We start from the raw sequence: 26,428 nt of genomic DNA, 5'->3' as shown, positions 1-26,428 counted from the left end.
GTAATTTTCTTTTCAGTATTTTTATTTCACTGCTCCACTGCTCATAGTGAGGCGTCAATTTTGAACACCCGCTTCACTTACCAAATATTGTTACTTTCCATAAAACTTTTTTTTTTAACTTGTATATCCAGAAATACCATATTTGTCTGTTTAATTACACTCGACATTGCCATTTAATGTTCTTCATGGAAATTGGTTTGAAGATACGTACATTATCTTAACATTTATTTTTGTGATGTTATTCCAAATTTAAAAATAAAAAGTTTCATTCAGCTTCACCATATCATACCTTTTATGCTAGAGGCCATGCTTATCTCAGCAGTCAGACATGTTTTGGAGTTTACTTTTGACTGGATGCACAAGTGGGATATTTCCAGCACGTCGCCCTCATCGCATACGTATGCTTAAACACATTTAGAATCAAACTTTGCAGCTGGTTTCATTGTGCACGTTGCTCATACAAATCAAACAGCAGTTTACACTGGAAACATTCCTTTGTAGACCCCACAAACTCCACAAGGCACCTTTAATTCTCTTGCTCGCACCAGACGATTATCTGATGATCATTTGGAGTGACTCGTCAGTTCATATCTGCTATGTAATTGATTTAAAATATCTCAAATCAAAAATGTAAGAAACTGCAAATATTTATATTTCAAACGCAAGTAATGGGTTTTAGGGATTTGTAGCCAAGGAAAATATGCACATCAGTATCGTGTGTAAGCTACAATTACAGTTGTATTTAAATTGCTAAATGGACCCAAGAATTGTGTCAGATCAAGAAGTTCAAATGTCTGCAACCAGACATTTCTCAACATTGACTCATGTTGTGGGTGTTATTCATATGGTTGCTTCAGCCAGTGTGTCTGTGTGTGTACACACACAGGCCCTTGTGTTGAGAGAAAATATTGTGTGCGCGTGTATGCATGTGTAGGCTGCTGGATCTGAGTTTTAACCATTGCATGCTGAATGGCACATTGAGGAAAAATCCCAGCAGTAAACAGCCCTATTAACAAATCTGTGACATCATTACTGGACATAGGAAGCCTGTTCTTGACATAATAGAACTATTGAACGCCCCTCAAAACCAACACTGTCTATGGAACACTGGACTCTAAAACTATCACCTGTTGCAGCTTAGTGTCTGGCCAGAATATGAAACCCATGAGTGTGCTGCAACCAAGATAGAGACACAGTGTGGGTGAGAATGTTTTGTGTGTTGTCCATGTTCAACCTTGACATGCTTGGCACCAGACCAGACTAACAAAACAAAACAAAAGCGTACCTGGCCGGCAGTGTCGTACAGTCCCAACAAGTACTGCTTTCCTCCGACATTGACGCTCACTGTGAGGAAATAACAAAGAGCAGTTAAAAAGCGGAAGCTCAGTGGGTGAGGAAGTGTGGGAGGGGTGCATGAAGCATGAAGCATGAAGCGGAGGGAGGTGGGGCTGTGAGTCCCCAATCTCTTTCTGCAATGAAGGCAAACAAGTGGTTTTGATTATAGCAACAGATGCAGGCCAATGCACTTCGAGTACAGCGACAAACAGTGCACTTTATTCTCCATACGTTTAAGTAAAGCTAAACGCTGCAACATGCGAGTATTATCATTATTAGACACAATAGGAGATTTGTGTGCCTACCTGCATAATGATCAAAGACTGTTGGGACGTACTCCTCCGGAAAGGCGTCATTGGCATAGCTCATGAGAAGACACGTTTTGCCCACTGCACCGTCTCCGACCACGACACATTTTAACATGATAGTACCGCTTGCCATGCTCTCGATCTTAAACTCATCCTCGGCCGCCCTGGTTTGCCGCCCTTCTGCTACTGGCGGCTGCCGGCGATGCCCGCACGGCGGCGGGCATCACCAGCCTCGGTGCCTGACTGCGAGGCGCACCGACAACTGCATCTTCCTCGCTGAACTCACCACCGTTGCTCCCAAATGTAGCCGAAAAGCACTTTTTTTTTTAAATGGAGGCTGTATAATCCAACATAGGACCTTTTTATCGGAGCACTTTCACCGTGGTCGCTCACATCTCCAGCCGGCCAGTAGTGCGCGCTACCCGGTGTGGCTCACGCTGCCGGGCGCCCTGTGGAGCAGCTGGGGCCAGAACAAGGTGTGTGCTCTTGGCCGAGAGGCGGAGCTTCCAATCGGAACCAAGGCACTGTCGAGAAAGTACACTCCGTTAAGCAGGGTCGCCGTATCATAACATGGACGTTTATATATTGTTTAAAGCAGCGGTGTCCAAAAAAAAAAAAAAACGAAGGCTATGGCCACTTTGCATCTCTATTAAACACGTTTTACACCAACTGGTGACGGAGTATCATGTGCGACTATTTCCAGGATCACCAAAAAAAAAAAAAAAAAGTAGCCCCAGAAAGTCAGTACGATGTAAATACAGCAAACACAAAATGGTTCTGACTGCAGCGAAAGTCTATCTTCTGTGTGAGGCGTAATGCATTGCAAGGCGATTACAATTTCAAACACGTTTGTCCTTGATATACTGTGGCTGCTGGATCATTAGCTTTACTCATGCTCGCAATCAAACTGCCGGGTCATGTAAACCCAACATTAAAAATTAAAAAATCCGTCCTATGGCCTGTTTGCCAATTTTGTATGTTTTGTTTGGAGCCAAAAATTGTGCCAACACAGCACCACATGATGTCTGCCGTAGTACCAAGAGTGACCTGTGAGAGGCAGCATGGCGCCACACCATATCCAGATTGACAGAAAATACAAAGAAGAAGACAGAATGGTTGTAGTTGAAGAAATAGACTAACGGTTAGTTTGTCTGGTAATTACGTTGTGGTTGCAAACTTTACCACGGTGCAGAAGTGTCAATGAAAGAAAGCTTGGACATAAAGGCGCTTCGGCCTCAGACCCCTTCGGTGTCACCCAGATGTAGACTATCGTGTTTAATTGTCTCCATCTTCATGATCATGTTTAGTTAAAAAACAACTGCACTGTGATTGACTGGCTACCAATCCAGAGTGTAATCTGCCTTTGGCTTGATGTTTGATGTCAGCTGGGGGAGGAAAACTCCAGGACATGCGATACAGAAAATACGATTAATGGATGAATGAATGGATGTCCATATCCAGAAATACTGTACATAGATAATTTTAGGAAATGTCAACCTGTAGTTTTGTTTTTCTTGGTTAGATTAAAAAAAAAGAAAAAAAAAAAGAATAAAAACACGAATTTACTATTATTAAATACTCGACATCAGATAATGTAGTGCAACCAAAGAGCTCAGTTTTCACCATCTACCCCCAAACACTGAAGACGGGGTTTTGGGAAGTCTTCAACCTGGCCAGAGTTTTCCAAAAACTGTGTTTGTGAGCACAAACCTGCATTTTTCGAAATATCAGTGCACATGGCCTCAGTCTGAATAACTTGAGCGGGTATTACCGATCCCGAGTTGCAAATATAAGGTTGTTTGGTTAATGAAAGGACAAAAATATATCTTTAACAGAAAAGGTGGTGTACCTCAGACATCTCGGTTGACAGTCCCTAGACTGTTGTGAGCTGTCCTATCAGCTGTTGGGGGCAGGGCCGAGGATTCTCCTGCTATCATTACATTTGACAGCTGCTGCAGCAGGTCATGTGACCAAACATGAACAATTACCTCATACATGTAGTACTCCAGCTGAAGGTGTTTCGCTGGGGACACTGCTGTCTCTGTGCTGAGCGAGACAGACACATCAAGAGCCCATCATGACCCCAGTCAACATTCTGGGATATTTGAGAGCAAGATGGACCACTAACAATATGACTGCAATGGTCTCATTCCCTTAATTGAATGTAATTGAGAAATCATTTTTGTTTTTTCATTAACAATGAATGCAGTCTTAATACAAAGAAGAAGGTTGTGTAGTTGTTACACAAATACTGTTAACATTATCAATCACCAAGCAGGGTCGAAAATCAACTGAGTTTGCCACCATTATCACCAAGTGGATGCAGCAAGCCACATACTACATGTATAGTAGAAAGTAGCGGTGCCCAACCCATTTTTTTGCCGTGGTCTGGTTTCATGAAAAGCAATATTTTGACAGACTGATGCAGAAATGAGTAGGAACTAATTATTTTAAGAACTGCAGCTCACCATTACGTTGAATGTAGTTGTTGTAATTAGTGGGAGACCTAGGACTGATCCCATCTTGGGATAATGGGAGACAATAACACCTGACAACTGTTACTTTTGTCCAATCTACTGCGTGATTATGTTTTGCTGACCGTCATTACAGAAAATCTCGCGTTAGCTAGAATGTTGAAAATGGAAAAAAAAAAATTTGACAGCTTTGAAGGCCACATTGGCTCATTTGCGAGCCTGTTACCACATATTACACAGAGTGGGCTTGGTGCATGAGAATCACCTGCGGCGATAAACCTGTATTTTAAGAAGCAATGCTGATATTCTCTTAAATGCAGCTTTCTGCTTTGGAGGTTGTTGATGTCATTAACAGTCATCTGAGGCTCTTTGGGTATTTCCTTAATGTACAGTACCAGTTGAATGTCTATTATGTAGTACACCAGTGGTTTCTTCTCCAGGACCTTCTAAATGATTGCATTGGCCAATATTTGTGCAATGACATTGATTGATTTTTCATCTCTCAGCTTCACAGTTGCTTTATTTTCACCCATAGCTCAGCTCTCTGGTTTTCACAACAGTTGCACTTCTAATTCTGGTATAAATGTTGCTCTAACAGGAAAATCCCAATCTCAATCTAATGTGAGCTGTCTCCTTTTCAAGGGCTTTAGTGTTCTATTTTAGGAAAGGCAACCAAACATATCTTCGTCACTACCACCCCCCCCCCTCCCTATCCTGTTTCAGGTATTGCTGTACAGTATATGCAGTAGCCTATAAATAACATACATGTTGACAACAAACTTCCTTCCCATCCATGAGCAACATTAATCACAGTCTGGACACAGGGAGTAGATAAGCAAGAGTGAAGCAGTGCAATCACAAAGAGCCCAGATGAGCTCCTAAATTAGAGCGTGCGGCCAGTGTCAACTCCCTGGGAGGGATTGGTTAAATTACAGGCTTTTATTTTTAGTGATTCTAACCTTCATCGCCTGGAACTGCAGACAGCTGAGGACCATCACTCATATGTCTGTCTGACCAGAGTTGTTTCTTGATAAAAAGTGTACGTCCATATATTTGATGATTATGCTAGTGACAATGAGATGTTTTCATGACATTTTTTCAATGTTTGCATGCCGCAATTTTGCTTCCTGTGTCTTGCAGTTTGTCACCTAGAATTGCATTTACCTTAGACACAATTAATACATGGAGTTCATACATCACAACCAACAGTAATCCCTAGATAGCATGAAAATATGACCCCTACGGGCTATGAGTAGATGTCATCTTATTGGACGCTTATTATGAGCTATGATCATCCATCCATGTCGAGTTAAAAAAATTTAATATAAATGCTTTTTTTTGCTTTGATGAAGACAAAACAGTCATATGTGTGTGTCTGTATGTGTTGTTTGAAGAATGTTGAACACTTGACAGTTTTGTTATAGAATATCATAGTTACTGTAGATGTTATATAATACCATTCACAAAATAATTCCTCACCAATTCAACAATCATCTTTTGGGAAAAAAAGGTTTCTCACTTCTCTGACTGCATTGAAACACAAAATACGAGCTAGACGTGGTAATCCATATTGGCAAACAGTACTCATGTTTGATATAGGACAATGGATCCCAAGACTAAAAAATCTCCACACGAGGATGAAGTATCATTCACATACTTACCTATTCTACATTGTAAATCAGTCTGTATGTTAGTCATCAATATATATTTTTTTAATATATTAAACATTTTAAATAGTGATCAAAAAATGCAACAGGATAGTGGTCAATTGTACTAAAATAAAACTCATCTTTTGTCACACTTTTGTATTGTCACCATGAGGCAATCACTGAATAGTCGACAAGAAAATCAGTTGAAAATGGCAACTAGTGGAGGATAAAAAAAATTAAGGACTTATAGAATTTTGACTCATTTTAGATTGCATATTAGCTCAATGCAAGCAGGAGGATTCTTGCTTTGATGTGTGATAATAATCTGAAAATTGAAAAATTGGTTGCAAACTGGCTGGTAGGAGCACAAGAATGTGAACTTTGACTTTAGCTGTGTCTCTAATCTGCTGCAGGTATAAATCAATAATAAATCAATAAATCAATCAATAGTGGTCAGGCTTCAGTGATATGAGAAGAACAGCCTCTCAAGGTTTATGGAAGATAGGTGGAGAATTGTGATCAGTAGTACCTCTGAAGTCAAACGTAATCCCTTTTCGGGCGATTTGTCCAGATTTCAAATTAATTTATTTATAAGTGTACTATTATAGTAAATAAAAAAAATAATGAATTAAAATTACTGTGGAGGGCTGGTTGTTGACCACTGGAGAAGGAGAACACCTGTCCAGCATACATTAGCCATTCTGCACTATTTCCTGTGCTGCACTATCTTTAGTGAGGAGCACATTGAGGAGTCATGTTCCCATTGTGAGTGATTTTCTCGCAAAAGCAACCTACACCAGAGGCGAACAAAAGGACAACTCCCTTCCTCTCATCTTGTGGGTGAAGGCAGGAGGCCAACATTGAGGGGGGAAAAAAACACAAGCACATTCCAATTTGGGTTGGAAACAGTTTCAAGTCGAAAGCTTCATTTTCTAAGACGTTGAGTTTTTTTTCCTTTAAAGGTTTGAAAGAAATATGTACCGTCTCAACATAACCAATCCTCCACAGACCGGCCTGCAGGCAAAGAAAGAAATAGAAGACAGTACTTTCATAGCTGAGACGTGCACTTTGGATTCAATTACAAAATCACCTCCACCTCTCAACATAAGCACTGCGAATGAAGTAGTTCTAAAAAGCCATTTTAAATTAATCTAATCAGCTAATGTACACTAATGCTTAAGTCTGCAAGTAAATTTCTGCCTGTCCAGAAATTCTTCTCTGTTTTGATCTAATAACAGTAAGCTATTTTCTGATGGAACCACATTATTATCCATGTCATTATGCAAAAGGTAAGTTTTCCTTGTAGAAAAAAAATAGATATATTCTGCTGTCTTGTTTGATAAGGTAAGATACCTGTATATGTTTTTGCACCAAATAAGATCAGACAATCAGGTTATGTTAATTAACAATTGTTATTTGATCTATAGTATATGATGTCAACATACCTGATTGTACAAGTTTTGATGATATAAAAAACAATTATGAAAATATATTGTTTCTTAGCCATTTGTATTTATTTAGGACAACATACTTAGTGGTTAGAACATTTGCCTCACAGTCAAAAGTTTCTGGGTTCAAATCTCGGCTTGATTGTGTGGAGCTTGCGTCAGGTTGCGTGTCCCCCCCCAAGTACTCGGACTTTCTCCCACATCCCATGAACAAGCCTATTAGGTTCATTGAAGACTATCAATTATCCAGCAGTGTAAATGTGAGTGTGAATGGTTGTTTGTCTATATGTGCACTGTGATTGGCTGGTGACCAGTCCAGGGTGTACACTGCCTCTCGCCCCAAGTCAGCTGGGATAGGCTCCAGCTCACCCACGACAAGGACAAACGCTCCAGAAAATGGATGGATGGTTTTGTTTATGTATTATCAGTGTTTTCCTTCTACCCTTGTGCTGTGTGGTCCTTCAGAAGAAGGAACCGCAGCAATTCCAGCGTGTCCTACTCACAAGCACCATCTTGTGGTTATTCATGGCCTATTTTCAGTTGTGTGTTCAGAAATGTGTTTTCCTTCTGTCAACACAAATATTGCCAGATGTGTTGTAGTGTATATCGATAAATACATTAATAAAGAAAAAAAACATTTTAAAATTATTTATTTATATAAAAGTGCAGGGGAAAAAACATAAATACAGGTAATAATAATAATAATAATAAATAGAGGCTGAATTAATAAATACATTAACAGCGGGAAAATGCACATATATATGTGGGTGGGCTTTGTGTAGTATTGATCTCATTTGTAACACTTTGCCATTTGAGTTATTTGTATGTACAGGCCTCTGAAGGAACACAGAACTGAGGATAATCAAAGATTACATATGATTCCGGATGATATCTGCTTACAGAGTCATCAACACAGGGCCATTTTCTCGTGTCCTCCCCCAAGCCAGTCCTCATCCAGCTCCCCGAGGATCTCCTGGAGGGACAGCTCAGGCAAGGGAGCATGCTGGACCAGTGATTGAAATCCAGACCGCCTGCAACCTTCCAGACCACCCCACGAAACATCTAGCTGCGAGTAAAGACCGTCCAGTGGGGGGCTGTTTTCGATGCTGGGATCCCAGTATCCCGAATCTGGGGTGTCTGGGCTGGTGGAGTGACAGCTGGAGCGGGCCGTGTAGTTTCTTGGGCACATGAAGGCGAGAGTGCTTGCGCTGCAGCTGCGCCCCTCCGCGGGAGAGTTGCACCACAGCGGGGTCACAGGGTCTGTTTGGGTGCTTGGCTGGGACCAGTAGCCCCTCAGGTGTGGGCTGGAGCTGTTGCCCAGTGGTGTGCTCTGATGGAGACCGTACATAGAGCCATATTGTCGATGATCCTCGATAGTGGTGTACATTGGAGGACAGTGTCCATAAAAGCAGGGTTCTTCCATCTCTTCCTTCACCCGCGTGGGGTAGGATGACGGGGGACCCTGTCGCCCCATAGAAACCGGCCCACTCTGTGGCCCCCGAGCCACATTGTGATGTGGAGCCGGAGCGTTTTGAATTGGACTATCAGCTTGCCACAGTGCTTTCTTGGCCCCTTTGCACTTTAGTGTACGAGCTCTCCTGTTCTGAAACCACACCTGGCAGGAAAGAACAGGAAAAGAGGAGGTTAGAGCTGAAAGAGCAAATGATGAACAAAGACGTTCTGCTCGGTTAATCATTTTCTGGTGGAACCGTGGAGGGTTCAGATCAAGGGATTATCAGCTGTCCGAGCTGCTGTAACATCTCGAACCTCAAACAAAATCCTGATAAAAAACTGCTTGTGTCATCTTTTCTTGAAAGAAATGAATTGATAGAGTGATAGCAGTATCAAGCCATTTGAAAACAGAACTTCCGATGATAAGAATATACATTACAACATGTTTGGCTGCTGTATGCCATCCGTGCATGGTTTTAATCAGCCTTCCCAAACTTTTATGGTTAATATGGGGTCGCTGATTGTCACAGTCAAAAGCTCTAAGCTACTTTATTTGTCATCAAGCAGGCAAACATGTTATGACAACGGCACCAGGGGAGGAATCACATTTCTAACTTGTTCTCAAGCTGAAAAAGTCTCTGGGACTGGATCGTCTAAATTGGTCTGTAAATTCCTACAGAAAGGCTTTTTCGCAGAACACTACAAAAGCTCATACCGTACCTGGATACGGGATTCTGGAAGGCCTGTCGTCTGAGACAGGCTCTCTCTGAGGCTGATGCCAGGGTATGGGTCAGTCTCAAAAGTGACACGCAGGAGCTCTACGTGCTCTTTGGAAAAGCTGGTCCTCTTCCTGCGGCTGGCGCTGCGAGAAGAGGCGCCACTGGAGGCCGGGGGTCTGGCATCATCTTAGACGACGGGGGAAATAAGGGCAGGTTGTACATCAGACAAGCTCCAAAACAAACCTCCACGTGTCCTACATTTCCGGACCATTCACATTATGAACACATAAAGAACATATCTACTGTAAAAGGTTGGCAAATCACTGAAATGTCAGCAGAAAGAATGGAATGTTTGCAGTTTTAGGATGCATTAAAAAAAGTAAATAATTTGCTAGCTGTTAAGGTGGCAAGCAAGTCTTGACATCCAAATATGAAAATCTGAGACGCATGCACAAAAATAAACAGTGTCAGTGTACTGTACTGTGATTGCACTTACCATTACTAGAGTCCTTCCACATGGCAGCACTGAAATGAAGGTCTGGACACGAACGGATTTCGAACGGACCTCCGATGTGACAGAGGTCAGTGTGGTTGTGTGTTCCTTCTCTGTGAGTCGCCGTGTGTCCGACTGCTTGTGTCAGAATACCTTATATATTGATCAGCTGAGGCCTTGGTAAAGCAGCAACACAGTGTCGGGGTGGGGTTTATTCTTGAAGGGGAGCTGGTCATCAGAAGAAGTGTGAACCCCCACTCGTTATCACCCCATCTTCATCAAAGGGCTGCTAAGGTCAATAGCAAATATGACGTAAAAGAACTTTGAGGGATGGCCTCATCGATACCACTTAACAAAAAGTACTCACTGCGGCTGTTGGCTTTGTTGTTGCATTGCATTTTTTGGTGCTCTGCACATGACAAAATAAGATGGCAGAAGAAATACTGCAAAGCACTCCTTCTGCGCTTCATTTTAAAATGTTTAAAATTTAACATCATTTTGTGATTTATTACGAATAAATTGTGAATATTTTCCCACCATTTCATTTGTGTCAACTTGAATGCTCCCTTTCTGGGTGTTTGGCAAAGTACCTATTATGTTTACTGTACAAAAATAATTGAATGTGACAAGCACAGGTTGTCAATGCACATTTTGCAAACGATTTTATGACGGCCTGCTAGGCTGGCGAAGGTGAAATAAGACGTACTGTACATTTAAAAAAATAAATAAAACAAAACAACTCTAAAAAAATAAATATATAAAATGTTTGTAAATATTATTAGTAGTAGTAGTAGTAAAAGTAGATGTTAATGAGAGTAGTAGTAGTTGTGCATGTCAGTCTTGCACGTTAAATCACATTTTTATTTTTATTTTCCTGCTGTATACTAAATGACCATTGTTTTATTAATCGACAACTAATCGATCATCAAATTAACAACTATTTTAATAATCGATTATTCCTTTAAGAGACCTTATTTAACTTAAAATTGTCCAAGTCCTCCGATTACATCCTCTCAACAGTAAATATTCTCAGATTTCTTCATTCCTCCATGAAAGCAGACTGATTATCTTTGTTTATTCAAAATATAACATTTGGAAATATCTGCTTTTACTCCACACCGAAACAAAGTCCTTTGAGTTTACTTAATTCAAATATGTAAATGTGTTGCACATGATTAAAATGTGTTAACATAACATACATTATTTCTTTATTTTTCCAGGAAATAGGGGGAAATTACATCAGTTTACCACATTTTAATCAAGTGCAACTGAAAATTCATTACTTTTTTCAGGGTACAGTGTCATTCATTCATTCATTCAGTCAGTCAGTCAGTCAGTCATTAAGTCATTCCTTTATTCATTTGTTAATTATTGCTTTAATCATAACTATATTGCTTCTCACTACTGTTTTGAATATTATCGTTATCATGATAATGATGATTTTCAATGGTAGTACTCTGATAAAAAGTCCTTTAAATGTACTTAATTAGAAAATGTACATCAGTTGGACATGATTACAGTGTGTGGAACTAGCATATATTGATTTTTTTTTTTTTTTTTTTAGGAAAAGAGGGGGAAATTACTTCAGTTTACCACATTTTAATCATGTGCAACCAAAAATTAAGTACTTTTCTTTTCAGCGTAGTAGTAGGAGTGATAAGCAAACAGTCATTATCTTGGTGTTTATCATTTCATATATGATGAAGCTTCGGGGGTTATCATCTATGCTCAGTATATCAATTCACAGAAAGCATTTTGCAACAATTGCGTCTTACATTTGAAAATGTGAAATAGCTTAAATATAAAAATGTGTGCGTGCATCAAAGCTGTTCCCTCATGCAAAATATGGCTGCTGACATTCATGTGACAAATAGTAAGTGCACACACGTGTTAGAAGATCTGCAAAGCATTGCACGTTACTCAGCAACAAGTGTTAAACAAAAAAAATAGCAAAAAGCGCATTGTGATGTGAAGCCTATCAGTGGCTACTCTTTTCTTTTCATACACAAAGCAGCTGGCTGCTATCACAAGAGGAAAGACAAAGGTGGCTAATTATTCAATGATTAACTGGATGCTTACAAGTAGATGTGGTCCTCGGTGCAGCCTCATTACACTGAAGAGGCGTATCGAGTTGAGTGGCAAGCTTGTCAAGTGGTTAACATGTCCAGGCCTTGGCCAGGTTGTGTGCAAATGCATTGACCTTTAACCCCCCCATGTCTCCAAACTGCCTGAATGTGCTGAGCCGACAGAAAGTGATTGTCCTTCTTCAGATTCGAAGTTTCATGCGTACACTGTTGAGACAGAAGCATGAAGAAGAGCATTAGAACATGACGGCCATACAGTACATTTAAACACACTGAAAAGCCACACAATTCTAAAGGCCAAAGTTGTATTTGCACATGTATTAGAACACAGTGCAGTGTGACGGTGATCGGCGCACCTAAACAAACTAAGACAATCTTTAATCTTCATCTGGGTAACCACTGTAATCAATGTCTCCAAGCGGAGATGGCTCCTCGAAGTCCCAGTGACTCGCTACACAGTCCAGCCAAATCCTATCAGAGATCGTAGGCGACATTTTGTTTTTTTCAAAAACATTGAAAAACTAACTATTATTTTAAGACATATCATATCGACACCTTCCTAAAAAGTTTGAGCTTTTTATTTTTTACAAAAATTATTATTTTGCGTCAATCATCTTCTCATGATACTGGCCAACTCTGCTAAAATCACCAACATCCTCAGTAGGTGACAATGCAATTGCCGTAATTTAACATCTAACTGACCATGATAAAGAGCCTTATCAAGGATCTGCTTCAGAAGATTAAATACTTGCTATTGCCAAGTTTACATACAATGATCAAGTGAGTAAATGTGACACGGGTTACAACCTTCGGACATTTAACTAAGGCTAAATCACGCAAACATTTTTGGGTGTTACGTATATCACACACTTCAACATTCAATTTCCTATACTTTTTGCAAAATTATAATTTCCATAACATTTCATTTCTCATATTTGCACCAGTGTAACAAGAAACAATGGGACAAATATCACACGCTTATTACTATTCACAATTCAGCCATACCTTTTATTCCCAAAAGAAGCCATTTATAAAAAGTAGCTTTGCAGTGAAGCTGTACACTGTATTGCACCCCACCCCATTCAAATTCAACACTTTGTTCGGCGAACACATACAAAGACACAACCACGAAGGGGCGCTATTACGGTGGATGGCTTTTATACAACTTTCTGCTCGATGAAATTAATATTGTGCAATGACAAACCAAAATAGTTCGTAAATAAGAGTTAAACGAATCAAATGTACAGTTGTAATAGTTTATTCTACCGTATTTGTATGTGTAGTACTTGTAAGGGTGTCCGCATGGACATGCGATGTATCCAGGCAGGTCGGACACATTTGACAGCGGGACCAGTAGTCAACAGGGCAGCAGCAGCAGCAGCAGCAGCAATGGCTAAAAGTGATGGAAGTGATTATTTTAAAAGAGCCAGCCTCTTTTGGATCATCTCCGTAATCTTCGGGTTGAGTTATTTTGCTGTAAGTAAAATTAATTGAATGTGCTTTTGTTTGAAATAATAATGAGAACTTATTGGCTGTTCTTGCGAACTTCACGTCTTTAGTTGTCGTTTGGTGTTGCGTTAACTGTCCCCAGGATAGCGTACAAATCAATTAAACGCGCTATTCTGAATAACATTTATAAATATTGGGTGGGCTTTTGTACCACATATATAGTTTCTTAAATGTCCAATTACTGTTTCTTATTTTGTAACAATGTTATTTTGGCGTAAAAGTGGCTTCCGAGGCCATTGTCATTGTTTGTTGATGGTTCGTGTGTTATCTTATCAGATTCACTGTGGCGTCTAAAAGAAAACAAGAGATTTTGAGTTTTGCGCAAGGTCCAACGTGCAAGTGAACACGTCTCGGCGGTTTACAAGTTAGCCATTAGCCTTTCGTTTACATTAGGCCAGACTTCTTTCAAAAGTTGACATATTTTAAAATATTGACCGGTTGGCTGTTGTGCTTACACTAGTGTCGTTTTCTAATGTTTCGCTGTCCTTTCTATAATTTCTCATTCACATTTTGTTGCCACGTTATACTCTTGTCGATTGGACTGAAGCAACTATTTGGCAAAGTTGCCGAATGGGGATGCAGTTCTTACATAACATGAAGAAATAAAATACCCTAGTAACTCACTGACCCCAATTCATTTATAAATAAACAGTGAGTGTTGGAATTCACTCGAGATTTGGACAACAATTGTGGCCACAGGGGCGCTGTACTTACAATGAACCTTTTTGTATGTCTGAATGCAGCAGCAGCAGCAGCAGCCATTGTCCACATGGACACACATCTGGCTTGACGCAGGTCACACAATTTACACACGCGGGACATAACATTAGGTACATCAACTCGTTCCAAAATGATGCGTTCTCAACAACAATGTGCTCATTCAGAGGTTGCAAAAGTACTCACACCCTGGACTTAAGCACAGATGAATAAACTATTTATTTATTTATTTTTGTGATTAGATGGAGAATTTTTTTTGTTTTTAACCTGGCTCAAGAAACAACGCAATGAGTAATTTTGTAGCCGACAGCATCAAACAATTCTCCTAAAGCTTTGAAAAGGGAATATCTTGCTTCTCCGTTGCTGTCGCCTTTAAAAATTGTTCCTTACAAGGGGGGTTAATTTGAATGCCCTAGATCATTTGACAAGATGCCAGGATTAGCCACAATATTGCAAGAGATTGTAGTTCTAAAAGAATGACAAATCCTTTTCATTAATACCTTAACAATCTCTTAACTCTTGCCACTTTTAGCATAGATGGCGAGCCAGCCAGTCAATAGTTGATTTCCCTGCAGACGTGCATCAAATGCCATTTTCTTCAGTGGCCTGTCTCAAATAAGGCTATGCCTTTGTCCTACAGCCAGTGGGATGCAGTCATGCTCCAAATTGCTGCACCAAACCCGTTCATAGCATACCGAACACAAGAACGGTGACTATGGTTGCTTTGCCTTAAGGGTTAGATGTGTGAACCAATACCTTAAGACAGGGTGCCCAAACTACAGCCTGGGAGACATTTAACATTTGACATGGCCTGTAACCCTATTTATTTAATTTTTTTTTTCATGAAAAATTGAGGGGGATGGGGGGGGCGTCAAAAGTGATGGTGTCAGAGAAACCACCCAAATCCCCTCATGGCTGCAACGCCCTTAACCACTATGACGACAACTACGACTACTGATTTGTTTTATAGCGAGCTTTTCTACATATGCAAAGCAACCATTTGCAACTAAAATAGTGTCATTTAGCTTCATAACAGTGAATAAAGATAATTCCGTTTCAGAGGCAAAAATGGTTTCTTCCACTCTGCCCTTTTCAAGGTCTTGTGACTGTGTCATATTAATAAGCCTCAAGAAACATCTTTAAAAGTTGTCAACTTAGTAAAGATTGCTCTTGTTTTGGTTCTGAATGTGGACCTCTGTTCAGTACAGGGGTGGATCTATTCTAGTGGGATACAGGGCCATGGGCCACCCCAAAAATCCTGAAAAATCCTAAAACTAGTTGCCATATCGCCTTTAACAGAAAGTTGTGATGCAGCAGTGGCTATAAAAAAAAAAAGAAAACATCTAAACATCCCTCTTCAAATGCCAGCTTTTTGTGATATAAAAATGAGACCAAGATAAATGATTTCCAAACTTTTTTTTCACCATTAACATGACCTTTAAGCTCTAGAATGTTCATCATCATCTTTTAAAATCATCTTTTTTTGTCTGAAGTAAAGAAATCCAAAAACCCATGACTCAATTTTTGTATCTTGGTTTCTTCTTTTCACACAGGGGTGTTTAGACTTTTTTTTTTTTTTTTTTTTTTTTTTTTACTATTCACTGTCAATTGGTTTTAAACGTGTGCTAAATTAAAGTCAAAGGATTTCGAAGGGACTATTGCACACATCCATTTTTGTGAATGGGGCCCTTGGAGGAAAACGTTCGGACACCCCTTACCCTAAGAGAAGGAAGACGGTCATATGTTCTGTGGGTTTTCCAGTAATTAAAAAAGAACACAATGTTCTGTTAAGAAGAGAAGCTGGTCCACATATTTGGTAGTTAATGAGTCATGGAGTAGTTTTATAGTTTACTGAAGGAGTTTTGTTTTGTTTTTTTCAAGTAACGTGGGGATCTACTCTTTCTGTTGCAGTGCATTGTGTTTGCACCCGAAATAATTCCATACCATCTCCTGGGGCCATTTGGTACCTTCTGCAGATATCTCGTTGACAACCATGCTGGCGGCTTGTACAAAGGGTAAGGGCTAATCTCTCACTTTGAACCATTTTGACTGGAGCAGATATTTACTTAAAGAGGGTAAATTACAAGCATCGGATGATGAAGCATCAGCCAAATACTTTTTTCCCCATCCGTAATTCAACAATATATCTGATAACTCCATTAGTTTGTATTGTAAACTTGAGGTTTTTTGTTTTTAAAAGATAATCTCACATATTTGTGACCTCCTTAATCAGTGATGCCTCACGGGTCGTTATTACCACGTCCACTGGCACAGAATGTTGTCACATGATGGCAGTGTGATACAATAAGCATAACAATGGCTTGGCTGGGGAGAATGGTTTCATGTTGGTTGAATCACATGACTTACAAGTCAACAGTTTTTGCAGGCCGCTTGATGGCCCGCTTTTCACACCACAGCTCCTCGTGAAACGATAATGTAAAGACTGTAATTTTATATGTAAAAAATTGCATGCTTTGTTTGGCAGTTTTTTATGCATTCATATAGATACACAAATATTGATATATTGTTTTCATTATTATTATTTTTTAAAAGTACATGTAAAATGCCTATTCATCCCTGCACAAGGAACACTTTATTCTTTTCACGTTCAAAGGACCCTGGAAATATCATGTAAATATTATGTGCAATTCAAGCCTCTGACATTTGTTTTTCTGCTGCATCCAAATCCTTGCGGCATTTGCCCCTTTGCACCAATTCTCAACAGCAAATAAATTTTTTTTCTTTTTTTAAATTCTAGTTTTATTATTATCATCATCATCAATGGGCTAATCTGGGACCTTGGGTATCAAATTGTGTGCGATATCATGTGTAATAATGTGTTTTGGTATGACAAACTCCTTGAATTTAAAACATACATAATGTACTTATATGACATATATATATTCAAATTTTCTTGTTGATCTGACATGTTTTTACAGGTGGTGGGCGACCTGGGCAATCCATGTAGTTGAGGCCATAGTCTCCTTGAAAATGTGCAGGTTAGGAGGAGATGATGCTGCTGTATCAATTGTAAACTTCATTAAAGTGTAAACATTGCATGTCTGCTCTCCTGTTTCAGCAACAAAGGCATCACCATGCCCACCAGCTGCTTGTGGTTCTTCCAGACCTTCGTGTTCGGCTTCGCCTCTCTCGGCCTGCTCATCCGATACAACCCAGAGAGGCCCAAACAGCACTGATGCCGTCGCAAAAAGCGAGCTGAGAACATGCTGTAGCCTAGGAACCTGACACTAGTGCCTTTTCTTCATCAATGTTTCCTCAAACTTTAAAATATTGAAGTGAAGTATTCCATGTGATAGACCTAAATCCTGCGTTGCTGTGATGACTTTCATTGTATAGAGTTTGTTTTTCCTGAAGAAATAGTCATTAATACGCAAGAGGTATTTTGGGAGAAATACATCCTGTTGCAAATGTGGTACAATTTTATGACGTTTTAATACATTCATGATGTTTACATTCCAGTGATCATGATAATCTTCCAGCTGCTGTGTTCTACTTAAAAATGTTGCAAATTGCTGTTCTTAACGCTAACAATTGAAATAAAAATTGTGACAAACAGCATCAGAATGGTTTTCTACATGTAAATGTTCAGCCTTCTGTCTACTAATATCAACCTCAACAATGTATGTAAATAAGTTTTCTGCCCCTGGTCGAGAGCAGTGATTCTGAAAGTGCCGTACAATTACCTCTCGTGATACGTGAAAGAATCACTGCTTAAGTACAATTCATTTGCATTCAAACGTTACGTTTAATACATTTGTGTTTAATCTTCAAGAGTTGTTGTTTTTTTTTCAAACATTTATTTAGGTCAAATTTTCCTCCCCCTATATTAAAGCACAGTGTTAAAGTGGAAACTGCATAATGTTCCAGTGGCGTGTTAAAATATTAAATACTGTATACTTTTGAGGAATAAAACGTTTGCCTGGTTTTTGATGAAGGCTTAGGCCTACTACGCTACTGTATTTTAATATTGGTCACGATGGTGGATAGTGAGAGAACTAAGTATTTTTCTTGGTGGTTCTTGGTATAGAAAGTTTGAGAATGAGTTGTGAAGAGTGCCCATTTTGAAGCTAAAATGCCACAAGATGCCACCAAAGCTAGGAAATAGAAAAGTAGGGCTTTGGTGCCATCTTGTGACTTCTTAGTACCACCGAACTTTCTTCGAAGTAAGGGGAAGAGCTAAATTTATACGCACCAGTAAGATACGTGAAATATAAAACTTTTGTTATTGTTGTTTGTGGTGTATTTATGCTTGCAACCATTGGTTCCCAAACTTATGACACACCCAAAAATAAATACAATAAAATAAAATTAAGATACAACACAACAATAAAAAAAAAAATACTTTGCTCTCCAAGTACCAACGTAATGACCAACATTAAAGTACAGTAATGTAGTAGGCCGAAGTGATTATCAAAAAACAAAGGCACAGGCACATGGCGGCTTGCAAACAGAGCAGGTTGGCGACGAAGATGTTTTTAATCAAGCCGTTGGTTTGATAAAAATGTAAATACAATCGCAAGTACTGTGCTAAATAGACAATGGACCTCCATTGTGGTAAATTATGTTTCTATTGTTCTGCGCAAGTCACACGACTGTCCTGGTTAAATGTAGTGACCCATGTAAACGCCATATCGGAATATATTACAAAACATTTGTAAATAGTTAAGTAGAGCTCTTCAATTGGAAATTACAAAAAAGTGTAGATGTTAACTGCACTCCTGGAAAGAATCTCAGCTGATTTAAGACGCTGGAATAACTTTCCTATATCATTACTGGGAAGAATAGCTACAATAAAAATTAAAACCTTACCTCAAATAAATTAATTATTTTCAATGATTCCATTTAAGACCACATTTGAATGGTTTCAAACCTTAGATTCTGCTGTAATAAATTTGTATTCAAAAAATAAGAAAACTAGAATAAGTCTATCCACTCTTCGGAAAAGTAAACAGGAAGGAGCCCTAAATGCTCCCAACTTTAAACACTATGACAACAAACGCAAGTAATGATTGTCACATTTTTTTCACTCCTTCCTGATCTCAGGGATGGGGGGGAACCACTGGGGTGACCTCCTGGGGACACACATATATATATATATATATATATATATATACACATTACAATAAGGGGTGTCGGATTGGGTTTCAGCACGTCTGTGTTGTTTCCCGGTCCGTGCGCCCTGCCCCTCCGCCCTGCCTGCCCCCCTGGATTTTAAATGCATCACACACACTCCCCATGTTTTAATGCACCACATACACCTATCTCTGGGGGGCGGTGGGTCGGGAAGGGGTTTGGCTGTTAGGCAGTAGTGCCTGGCAGCCCTTCCCCCATCCCGTCGGCTCACTGACCTCTCCAGATTTTAATGCACCACACCACTCGGGGGGCACTAATACACTGGGTAGGGCCAATGACTGCCAGTCGGGGACCTGGCAGTCATAGTAACAGGGGGGAGGTGGGTCTCACTTACTTGCATGGCGGTGCTCCCGAGGCCAGCCCCCCCGGGCTGGATGACTGCTTGGTGTTGGGGCTGACCACTCATGGCCCGCGGCTGCTCCTTGGGTCCCCCCGCCCCTTATCGTTCCCTTGTCAGTTGCCCCTATCCGCCCTCCTTTCCAACAAGGTACACTCTCCCGCCCTCGGGCTGGGCGTGGAGTGGCTGCATCGAGGGCACTGTGGGTTGGGGGGGGGGGGGGGCGTCTAGCTCTCCTGGGGGTGGAGGGAGGGTGGTTGGCTGGGAGAGTGGCATTGGGTCCCTGCAGCCCCAACTGGGTGGCCCGTTGTCAGGGTCCATCAGTGTGGGACGTGTCCCGTCCGCCGGGCTGCTCTCGGGTGGAACTCTGGGCCTGATCCCGCCCCTCGATTGATTGGGTGGGGTCCTCAGCCGCTGCAGTGCGGCCACAGCAATTACAGGACACTTCTGTCAGTCTTTGTGCATGTAAAATGGTATCAATTTACTTGCATGTATCCGCAGGCACACACCCCTAGAACTCTTTCACTGGGTGTGGGGTCATGCACTTAGTGCAACAAATAACTAATGAATATGCAAATCACTTGTGTATCCCCTCACTTATAGTGTCGTCCTGTAGAGTTGTATAATTTACATAATTAATGCCACCACACTTCAGTTGTCCTGCATGCTTCTTCTCCTGTCCTTGTCCTATCCTTCCCTCACAGGGTGTAGCACTACAGCCCCATGCAACACTCATGTTTAATTTTTCATTGTTGGAGATAATGTAATGATTTACTTCTCTCATCCTGTTTACAATTAGTGCTTTTTATTTTGTCTTTGCTTCTCTCTCCCTTCTAGAAACTTTGTTCTGTTCGACTGATCAAGTCTGATTCTCAATAAACCTCAATTATAATACCACAGCGGAAGCTTAAAAACTCCACTGTGACACAGTAAAACTGTTCCGGGAAAAAAGGGACACAGATTTTCCATTCTGCTTGATCTAACAGCCGAACAGGACAAAAAAAAAAACAAAAAACAATATATCGTCACACGCACAAGACAGCATGCTAAGGAACTGCCTTACTTATTGTTTTTCATTTGATTGTTTTATATTTGTTGCCTACAAGTGTTACAAATATTTACTGTAATTATGACTTCTGCACTAGTGTAGTTTAGTGGAAAAACTCTTGTACGTTATGACTGTAAACCAAGGACATCCAGTATGTTACTATCCTGTTGTATTGGTATGAGCTAACTGTATACTTTTTTTTGCATTAATTTGTGTATCGTCACCACATAAAACTATATTTTACAGTGGGTACAGAAAGTATTCAGACCCCCTTAAATTTTTCACTCTTTGTTATATTGCAGCAATTTGCTAAAGTCATTTAAGTTAATTCCCCCCCCCCCCATTAATGTACACATAGCACCCCATAGCGACAGAAAAAAAAACTTAATTGTTGAAATTTTTGCAGATTTATAAAAAAAGAAAAACTGAAATATCACACAGCCATAAGTATTCCAACCCTTTGCTCAGTATTTAGGAGAAGCACCTTTTGAGCTAATATAGCCATGAGTCTTTTTGGGAATGATGTAACAACTTTTTCATACCTGCATTTGGGGATCCTCTGCCATTCCCCCTTGCAGGATTCTGTCAGGTTGGATGGTGAATTTTCAGGTCTCTCCAGTGATGGTAGAATTGGGTTTAAGTAAGGGCTCTGGCTGGGCCATTCAAAAACAGTCACTGAGTTGTTCTGAAGCCATCCATCTATCCATTTTCTGAGCCGCTTCTATTCACTAGAGTCGCGGGCGTGCTGGAGCCTATCCCAGCCATCATCGGGCAGGAGGCGGGGTACACCCTGAACTGGTTGCCAGCCAGGGCATAAACAAACAACCAGTCACACTCACATTCACACCTACGGTCAATTTAGAGCTGTCAATTAACCTACCATGCATGTTTTTTAGGATGTGCGAGGAAATCGGAGTGCCCTGAGAAAGCGCACGGGGAGAACATGCAAACTCCACACAGGCGGGGCCGGGATTGAATCCCGGTCCTCAGAACTGTGAGGCAGATGCGCTAACCAGTCGTCCACCGTGCCGCCTGTTCTGAAGTCACTCCTTGGTTATTTTAGCTGTGTGTTTAGGGCCAGTCTCTTGTTGGAAGGTGAACCTTCAGCCAGGTTTGAGGTCCTGAGCACTCTGGAAAAGGTTTTCGTCCAGGATATCCCTGTAGTTGGCCGCATTCATCTTTCCTTCGATTGCAACCTAGGTGTTTTTTTTTTTTTAGCAAACTGCATGTGGGCTTTTTTGTGTCTTGCACTGAGGAGAGGCTTCCGTCAGGCCACTCTGCCATAAAGCCCCCCCCCCCCCCCCCCCCCCCGATTGCTCAGTTTGGCCGGACGGCCAGCTCTTGGAAGGGTTCTGGTCGTCCCAAACCTCTTCCATTTAAGGATCATGTTGGCCACTGTGCTCTTAGGAACCTTAAGTGCAGCAGAATTTTTTTTGTAACCTTGGCCAAATCTGTGCCTTGCCACAATTCTGTCTCTGAGCCCTTCCTTTGACCTCATGATTCTCATTTGCTCTGACATGGACTGTGAGCAGTAAGGTCTTATATATAGACAGGTATGTAGGTTTCTTAATCAAGTCCAATCAGTATACAACCCCAATTCCAATGCAGTTGGGACATTGTGTTAAACATAAATAAAAACAGAATACAATAATTTGCAAATCATTTTCAACCTCTATTTAATTGAATACACTACAAACTGCTAAACGTTATTTATTTTTTGCAAATAATCATTAATTTAGAATGTTATGGCTGCAACAAGTTCCATAAAACCTGGGACAGGTGGCAAAAAAGACTGAGAATGTTGAGGAATGCTCATCAAACACCTGTTTGGAACATCCCACAGGTGAACAGTCTAATTGGGAACAGGTGGATGCCATGGTTGGGTATAAAAGGAGCTTCCCTGAGTTGCTCAGTCATTCACAAGCAAAGATGGGGCGAGGTTCACCTCTTTGTGAACAAGTGCGTGAGAAAATAATCGAACAGTTTAAGGACAATGTTCCTCAACGTACAATTGCAAGGAATTTAGGGATTTCATCATCTATTGTCCATAATATCATCAAAAGGTTCAGAGAATCTGGAGAAAACACTGCATGAAAGCAACAAGGCCGAAAACGAACACTGAATGCCCGTGACCTTCGATCCCTCAGGCGGCACTGCATCAAAAACAGACATCAATGTGTAAAGGATATCACCAAATGGGCTCAGGAAGACTTCAGAAAACCAATGTCAGTAAATACAGTTCGGCGCTACATCTGTAAGCAAGCAAAAGCCATTTATCAACAACACCCAGAAACGCCGCCGGCTTCTCTGGGCCCGAGCTAATCTAAGATGGACTGATGCAAAGTGGAAAAGTCTTCTGTGGTCCGACGAGTCCACATTTCAAATTGTTTTTGGGAATTGTGGACGTCGTGTCCTCCGGGCCAAAGAGGAAAAGAACCATCCGGACTGTTATGGACACAAAGTTCAAAAGCCAGCATCAGTGATGGTATGGGACTATATTAGTGCCAATGGCATGGGTAACGTACACATCTGTGAAGGCACCATTAATGCTGAAAGGTACATACAGGTTTTGGAGAAACATATGCTGCCATCCAAGCAACGTCTTTTTCATGGACGCCCCTGCTTATTTCAGCAAGACAATGCCAAACCACATTCTGCACGTATTACAACAGCGTGGCTTCATAGTAAAAGAGTGCGGGTACTAGACTGGCCTGCCTGCAGTCCAGACCTGTCTTCCATTGAAAATGTGTGGCGCATTATGAAGCGTAAAATACGACAACGGAGACCCCGGACTGTTGAACAGCTGAAGCTGTACATCAAGCAAGAATGGGAAAGAATTCCACCAACAAAGCTTCAACAATTAGAGTCCTTAGTTCCCAAATGTTTATTGAATGTTGTTAAAAGAAAAGGTGATGTAACACAGTGGTAAACATGACCCTGTCCCAGCTTTTTTGTAGCGTGTTGCAGCCATGACATTCAAACTTAATGATTATTTGCTAAAAACAATAAAGTTTATCAGTTTGAACATTAAATATCTTGTCTTTGTAGTGTATTCAATTAAATATAGGATGAACATGATTTGCAAATCATTGTATTCTGTTTTTATTTATGTTTAACACAAGGTCCCAACTTCATTGGTATTGGGGTTGTAATCAAAAATGCAGCCCTATGGGGGGCACAAGTCAGTGCAAACTGTAGGCCGGTCCCAACCCCGGATAAATGCAGAGGGTTGCGTCAGGAAGGGCATCCGGCTTAAAACCTTGCCAAACAAATATGAGCGTTCATCCAAAGAGTTCCATACCGGATCGGTCGTGGCCCGGGTTAACAACGTCCGCCACCGGCGCCGTCAACCTGCAGGGCGCTGTTGGAAATTCAGCTACTGTGGGTCGAAGTCAAAGAAGAAGAAGAAGAAGAAGAGGTGGAAAGCGGGTTCTTCGGCAGAAAGAGAAGAGGAAAACACAGAGCCTAGAACTGAATGTGGGGACTTTGAATGTTGGGACTATGACAGGAAAATCTCGGGAGTTGGTTGACATGATGATTAGGAGAAAGGTTGATATATTGTGTGTCCAGGAGACCAGGTGGAAAGGCAGTAAGGCTAGAAGTTTAGGGGCAGGGTTTAAATTATTTTACCATGGTGTAGATGGGAAGAGAAATGGAGTCGGGGTTATTTTAAAAGAAGAGTTGGCTAAGAATGTCTTGGAGGTGAAAAGAGTATCAGATCGAGTGATGAGGCTGAAATTTGAAATTGAGGGTGTTATGTGTAATGTGATTAGTGGCTATGCCCCACAGGTAGGATGTGACCTAGAGGTGAAAGATAAATTCTGGAAGGAGCTAGATGATGTAGTTCTGAGCATCCCAGACAGAGAGAGAGTCGTAATTGGTGCAGATTGTAATGGACATGTTGGTGAAGGTAATAAGGGTGATGAAGAAGTGATGGGTAAGTACGGTATCCAGGAAAGGAACTTGGAGGGACAGATGGTGGTAGACTTTGCAACAAGGATGCAAATGGCTGTAGTGAATACTTTTTTCCAGAAGAGGCACGAACATAGGGTGCCCTACAAGAGCGGAGGTAGAAGCACACAGGCGGATTACATCTTGTGCAGACGATGTAATCTGAAAGAGGTTACCAACTGTAAGGTAGTGGTAGGGGAGAGTGTGGCTAGACAGCATAGGATGGTGGTGTGTAAGATGACTCTGGTGGTGGGGAGGAAAATTAGGAAGACAAAGGCAGAGAAGAGAACCATGTGGTGGAAGCTGAGACAGGACGAGTGTTGTGCAGCTTTTCGGGAAGAGGTGATACAGGCTCTCGGTGGACGGAAAGAGCTTCCAGAAGACTGGACCACTGCAGCCAAGGTGATCAGAGAAGCAGGCAGGAGAGTACTTGGTGTATCTTCTGGCAGGAAAGGAGAGAAGGAGACTTGGTGGTGGAACCTCACAGTACAGGAAATCATACAAGGAAAACGGTTAGCTAAGAAGAAGTGGGACACTGAGAGGACCGAGGAGAGGCGAAAGGAATACATTGAGATGCGACACAGGGCAAAGGTAGAGGTGGCAAAGGCAAAACAAGAGGCATATGATGACATGTATGGCAGGTTGGACACTAAAGAAGGAGAAAAGGATCTATACAGGCTGGCCAGACAGAGGGATAGAGATGGGAAGGATGTGCAGCAGGTTAGGGTGATTAAGGATAGAGATGGAAATATGTTGACTGGTGCCAGCAGTGTGCTAGGTAGATGGAAAGAATACTTCGAGGAGTTGATGAATGAGGAAAATGATAGAGAAGGGAGAGTAGAAGAGGCAAGTGTGGTGGACCAGGAAGTGGCAATGATTAGTAAGGGGGAAGTTAGAAAGGCATTAAAGAGAATGAAAAATGGAAAGGCAGTTGGTCCTGATGACATTCCTGTGGAGGTATGGAAGCATCTAGGAGAGGTGGCTGTGGAGTTTTTGACCAGCTTGTTCAATAGAATTCTAGTGCGTGAGAAGATGCCTGAGGAATGGAGGAAAAGTGTACTGGTGCCCATTTTTAAGAACAAAGGTGATGTGCAGAGCTGTGGCAACTATAGAGGAATAAAGTTGATGAGCCACACAATGAAGTTATGGGAAAGAGTAGTGGAGGCTAGACTCAGGACAGAAGTGAGTATTTGCGAGCAACAGTATAGTTTCATGCCTAGAAAGAGTACCACAGATGCATTATTTGCCTTGAGGATGTTGATGGAAAAGTACAGAGAAGGTCAGAAGGAGCTACATTGTGTCTTTGTAGATCTAGAGAAAGCCTATGACAGAGTACCCAGAGAGGAACTGTGGTACTGCATGCGGAAGTCTGGAGTGGCAGAGAAGTATGTTAGAATAATACAGGACATGTACGATGGCAGCAGAACAGCAGTGAGGTGTGCTGTAGGTGTGACAGAATAATTTAAGGTGGACGTGGGACTGCATCAGGGATCAGCCCTGAGCCCCTTCCTTTTTGCAGTGGTGATGGATAGGCTGACAGATGAGGTTAGACTGGAATCCCCGTGGACCATGATGTTTGCAGATGACATTGTGATCTGCAGTGAAAGCAGGGAGCAGCTGGAGGAACAGTTAGAAAGATGGAGGCATGCACTGGAAAGCAGAGGAATGAAGATTAGCCGAAGTAAGACAGAATATATGTGCATGAATGAGAGGGGTGGTGGGGGAAGAATGAGGCTACAGGGAGAAGAGA

General features: G+C 41.2%; 3 protein-coding genes and 1 long non-coding RNA gene across 16 annotated transcripts in view; 2 read left to right on the top strand and 2 right to left on the bottom strand.

The window, feature by feature from the left end:
• Positions 1-2,131, bottom strand: part of rhoq (ras homolog family member Q) — a 28,818-nt gene extending 26,687 nt beyond the window's left edge. The window contains exons 1-2 of one of the 3 annotated variants that reach the window (XM_061790868.1): positions 1,641-2,131; positions 1,286-1,344 (exon numbers count right to left, since the gene is read on the bottom strand). In XM_061790868.1, coding sequence (XP_061646852.1) covers positions 1,286-1,344; positions 1,641-1,776 — 195 coding nt within the window. In that variant the 5' untranslated portion in view covers positions 1,777-2,131. The remainder of the gene's footprint in view (positions 1-1,285; positions 1,345-1,640) is intronic. The other 2 variants (XM_061790867.1, XM_061790869.1) reach the window with 2 other exon arrangements.
• LOC133486143 (uncharacterized) overlaps positions 1-8,297 on the top strand; it is a 34,631-nt gene extending 26,334 nt beyond the window's left edge. The window contains exon 4 of the long non-coding RNA XR_009790933.1: positions 8,117-8,297. This is a non-coding gene — a long non-coding RNA (uncharacterized LOC133486143). The remainder of the gene's footprint in view (positions 1-8,116) is intronic.
• mxtx1 (mix-type homeobox gene 1) lies at positions 7,423-14,318 on the bottom strand. Of its 9 annotated transcripts, none has more exons than XM_061790860.1 (6): positions 12,968-13,081; positions 11,958-12,169; positions 10,246-10,287; positions 9,882-10,167; positions 9,387-9,571; positions 7,423-8,829 (listed from the first exon to the last, which is right to left on the bottom strand). In XM_061790860.1, exons 4-6 carry the CDS (start codon positions 9,901-9,903, stop codon positions 8,122-8,124), a joined length of 915 nt encoding a protein of 304 aa, XP_061646844.1. In that variant the 5' UTR covers positions 9,904-10,167; positions 10,246-10,287; positions 11,958-12,169; positions 12,968-13,081; the 3' UTR covers positions 7,423-8,121. The 9 variants fall into 9 exon arrangements, with proteins under 9 accessions (XP_061646844.1, XP_061646845.1, XP_061646837.1 ...); XM_061790861.1 differs by having other exon boundaries at positions 9,882-10,164; XM_061790853.1 differs by lacking the exon at positions 12,968-13,081 and adding exons at positions 12,319-12,433; positions 13,229-13,355 and having other exon boundaries at positions 9,882-12,169.
• Positions 9,099-17,765, top strand: tmem254 (transmembrane protein 254). Of its 3 annotated transcripts, none has more exons than XM_061790881.1 (4): positions 9,099-9,966; positions 16,100-16,203; positions 17,128-17,187; positions 17,268-17,765. In XM_061790881.1, exons 1-4 carry the CDS (start codon positions 9,916-9,918, stop codon positions 17,383-17,385), a joined length of 333 nt encoding a protein of 110 aa, XP_061646865.1. In that variant the 5' UTR covers positions 9,099-9,915; the 3' UTR covers positions 17,386-17,765. The 3 variants fall into 3 exon arrangements, with proteins under 3 accessions (XP_061646865.1, XP_061646864.1, XP_061646863.1); XM_061790879.1 differs by lacking the exon at positions 9,099-9,966 and adding an exon at positions 13,204-13,438; XM_061790880.1 differs by lacking the exons at positions 9,099-9,966; positions 17,128-17,187 and adding an exon at positions 13,169-13,438.
• Positions 17,766-26,428: the final 8,663 nt, after the last annotated feature.

The sequence above is a fragment of the Phyllopteryx taeniolatus genome, chromosome 11 (assembly GCF_024500385.1).
Source record: "Phyllopteryx taeniolatus isolate TA_2022b chromosome 11, UOR_Ptae_1.2, whole genome shotgun sequence".
NCBI classification, from domain to species: Eukaryota; Metazoa; Chordata; class Actinopteri; order Syngnathiformes; family Syngnathidae; genus Phyllopteryx; species Phyllopteryx taeniolatus.
Note: the sequence above shows the minus strand (reverse complement) of the source record. Positions and strands in the feature narration are given on the sequence as shown.